This window comes from Parasteatoda tepidariorum, unplaced genomic scaffold (assembly GCF_043381705.1).
Source record: "Parasteatoda tepidariorum isolate YZ-2023 unplaced genomic scaffold, CAS_Ptep_4.0 HiC_scaffold_6113, whole genome shotgun sequence".
Taxonomy (NCBI): domain Eukaryota; kingdom Metazoa; phylum Arthropoda; class Arachnida; order Araneae; family Theridiidae; genus Parasteatoda; species Parasteatoda tepidariorum.
Genome location: NW_027261849.1, coordinates 1 through 4,016, shown reverse-complemented (window position 1 = coordinate 4,016; position 4,016 = coordinate 1). Strand labels below are relative to the sequence as shown.

Genomic DNA, 4,016 nt, shown 5'->3' with positions numbered 1-4,016 from the left:
CGGTTAAAAAATTAATGCTGTATCAGGAGTGTTGTTGTTGTTCTTGCTGTTATTTCTTATCCTCTAATTGTCTGACGAAGTCAGACAAGATCCAGTAGGTTGTTGACCCTCAAAAAGTCGATTACAAGAAGTGGAGAAGCATATAAGTCCTCCTTGGAAAGGCCCAAGCAGTCGAAGATATGTTCAGCTGAGGCCTGCTGGGCTTCACATTTAGAGCAGGCTGCATAAGTCTTTCTTTCCTCAAAGTACGAGAGACTATTCGTGTGTCCACTTGCCAGTCTGGAAATAGCTGTTTGAGATGCTCTATCACCTATGTGAACAAGTGAAGAGCCCGGTTCTTTGGCCGCATACCAATTTTTGTACTGGTCAATATAGTGGTTCAATTTTATTTGGTTTTACCACTCATATTGATGTCCGTTAAGTCAATAAATCGTGTCAAATCTATAGATTTCGGCAACAGCTCATTGTATGACGCGAAATATCGTGACAAAAAGTGCAAGTCACCTGCAATAGATACATTAATTCAGGTCCGCGGGCAAGAGATCGTTCATGGTCCCTGTAATGCCTTTCCTTTCCAATAAATAAGCAGACCAGATTTTTAAAGCAATAAAACTTAACTTTATTTAAAAGCAAAAGAAATAGGCATTGTTTTCCAGTAAGAGCTTCCAGCTGTTAGAATACCAAGGGAGACCATCTTCCGATTATATCAAACATACATCTACCTTTCTCTCTCTCGCATCCCTCCGACGGGATGACAAAATGCGCTAAGTGCGCCTTAAAAGGTCACCAAACAATTGCCAACCATTACAGTCTCCACCGTTAAATGTGGTAACACTAACGGTGATAATTTTGTTTCTGGGGAGTCCCCAACGACACTTGTACCGTATAATTGTGTTTCTCTTTCCTTTTATTTTACTTTTAACGACATCAGTGAACAGTGAGTACCTACCTACTCGAGCACAATCTAATATTGTATTGTTCAAATAAATTAGAAAACTAAAATTATGGATAAAAAGAAGAAACCCAGTGGTGCATTTAAACTCAAACAACGCCAAGAAAGAGAGGATAGTAAACAAAAATTGCCCAAAATTGACAAGTTTTTTAGTCAGCCTTCTGCAAGTGTATCTGGTCAAAATATTTCTATTGATAGTGACTCAAATAAAGTGGTAACTGCAGTGTTGGTTGAGAAGCCTACTGAGGAAGATTCGACAATTATTGCAGTTGGAGATACCTCCGCCGCCGATCATGTGAACGTGGATGATGTTTGCATGACACACATAATTAAGAGCGGAGGGTTTGGAGGAACCACAGACCTCTGCATTGTTTGGCGTACGGGAATTCGAGATTGGAAGCATTTATCAGAAAGAATTAAACAACACAGTTGTTTGAGTGGCCATTCGGAAGCATGTGCTGTACTTGAATTTTGGAAAAAAAACGATACTAATACTATCGACAAGGATTTGAAAATGAAATTCGCAAAGAAGCATCATTTTGGAAAATGGCTCTTCAAAGGTTATTCGATATCATACTTACCCTAGCAAAGAGTTCTTTGGCTTTGAGAGGACATCAAGAAGACTTAAGTCAGAAAGGATACCACGGAAATTTTCTGTCTTTTGTAGAGCTTGTCACCCGATATGATCAAATTTTGCGGCAAGTTTTGGATATGCCCAAAGGTAATAATAATTATTTCTAAGTTTTTTTTATTGTTTTATTTTGTATATAATTAACTGTTTAATATCAGGACTTTTTCGAAATTGCGTTTTTTTAATGTTTTTTGGATCTACAAGATATCTAAATGCAACAATTCAAAATGAAATGATTGAGAGCTTGGGGACCAAACTCGAAACCCATCTACTAGAACAAATTAGAGCGTCACCGTTTTTTGCCATCATAATGGATACGGCACAGGACATATCGAATGTAGATCAGCTAAGCATTGTTGTGAGGTATGCAGTAATAACCAGATCGGAAAATGGACAGCCAATTGATATAGAAGTAAGAGAAGTGTTTCTAGGCTTTTATGCAGCCATCAAACATGGCACAGTAGATTTAGTCAACCAAGTGACATTATTTATCGACAAAAATATTGATTTAAAAAAATGTGTGGAGCAAGGCTATGATGGAGCCAGTGTGATGAGTGATGTGTATAATGGTGTACAAAAACATATTAAGGATATCCTGCCTAACGCAGAGTACGTACATTGTGCCACTCATAATTTAAATTTGGTGATAAATGATGCCGTTAGCAGTTGTGTGGAAATACAGATTTTTTTCGCAACGTTGCAAGATTTGTATAACTTTTTCAGAAACAGCATCAAACGTTGGGATCTACTGTCAAAATTCACTGGCGAATCGGACACCACTCTAAAAAAGCTAAATCCGACTAGATGGTCCAGTAGGGTCAATACGATATCTGCAATAAAACTTCGTTATTTTGATATTATCAAAGCATTATCAGAAATAGTTCTAAAGAGTCCTAATAAAGATGAGCGTAGTGAAGCAGAGAGTATTAAAACAAAAATGCTAAATTTCGAGTTCGTGTTGCTTTGCGAATTCATGCACAGTGTATTGAACGACATCAATTATGCATCCAAAACTTTACAAAAATGCGACATCAATTTGGGCGAGGCGAGTAAAGTTTTAGCAGAGATCAAAGCAAAGCTGCAAATTTATAGAAATGATTTCGAATTATTCAAGTGCAAAGCCATTCCAGGCCATTCCAAAGCCAGTGATACCCATTTTCAAGAAAAAAGGCAAAGAAAAGTTAAAAAACATTTTGATGAATTAGTTGCTGATCACCGATTTCCAAACCGAGAAAAAATATTTAAAATTGAGATTTTCAATAATGTACTAGACACAGTAATATCTCAATTAGATACACGTTTTATTGGTATGAGTGCAGTCTGTCATATATTCGATTTTCCAACACCAACATTTTTATTACATGTTGATGAAGCAACTTTATTACAAAAGTGTGACGAATTCCAAAGAAAAAATTCAGATATAATAGGCCCTAGTTTTTCACTTCAATGTATTAATATTTACCACCTAGTTTTACCCCAACTAACTCAAGCATGGACTGTTCACCAATTATGTAAGGAAATAATGAGCAAATATGGAGTGCTAGAATACGACCTAACGGAAGTATTTACAGCAATGTTATTATTCTTTACAATTCCTGTCACTTCTGCAACAGCTGAAATGTCATTTAGCAAATTAAAAATAATAAAAAATTATTTAAGAAATAATATGTGCCAAACTCGACTCTGACACGTATCGCTAATAGCAATTGAAAACAAAACCGCATCAAGCCTGGATTTAAACGAAGTCATTGATACTTTTGCGAAAACTAAAGCTAGGAAAATTTTTTAAATATAATTGTTATTTAGTCAGTTGGTAGGCCCGACCTTTATATAATAAACCCTTAAATCTTCTCTATTTCGTTTTATTAGCCAAACCTACACCAAGTATTAATTGTAATTTATGTTGTTACTGTTTAATATTTTTATTACGTGCCCTGCAGTGAACAAAAAAGAGCTTAATTAGCTTATCATTTTTAAAGTATTTGTATATTTCATATTTTTATTTGATAAAACCTAATCAGTTTACATAGCAGTGGGGCCCCATTTTTTAATTTGCCCCAGGGCCCTTGGTTACCTAGCTACGCCACTGGTTATATGTCGTAATTCCAAGAAAAATCTTGTTTTTAGACATTTGCGTGGCCTATGGATTCCTAACGAGCATCAAACATTCTCTAAATTAAGTGTTCATTCGCTGGAAAATTTAGTGCTTATTCACTGGTAAGAACTGTTCCTTCACTTGGTCATCTTACTACTTATTATTTAAACCACCAAAAGCTTAAAACAATATTATGTAAGTTATCTAACTTTTTTTTACATAATTTGCATTTAATAATCATTTAGCTAAAATTAATTTGCATTTTACATAATCATTTAGCTAAAATTACAAATTTTGATATTTTTATGAATTTTTTTTTAAGGCAAGCTAAGCTTAAG

At 35.2% G+C, this 4,016-nt stretch overlaps 1 protein-coding gene across 1 annotated transcript; it reads left to right on the top strand.

The window, feature by feature from the left end:
* Positions 1-1,815: 1,815 nt before the first annotated feature.
* On the top strand, positions 1,816-3,144 carry LOC122273624 (zinc finger MYM-type protein 1-like; the record flags this gene model as incomplete). The annotated part of the gene is made up of 1 exon (XM_043057656.2): positions 1,816-3,144. A coding segment is annotated over exon 1 (1,329 nt), but the record flags the coding sequence as incomplete, so codon positions are not given.
* Between the last annotated feature and the right edge of the window lie 872 nt (positions 3,145-4,016).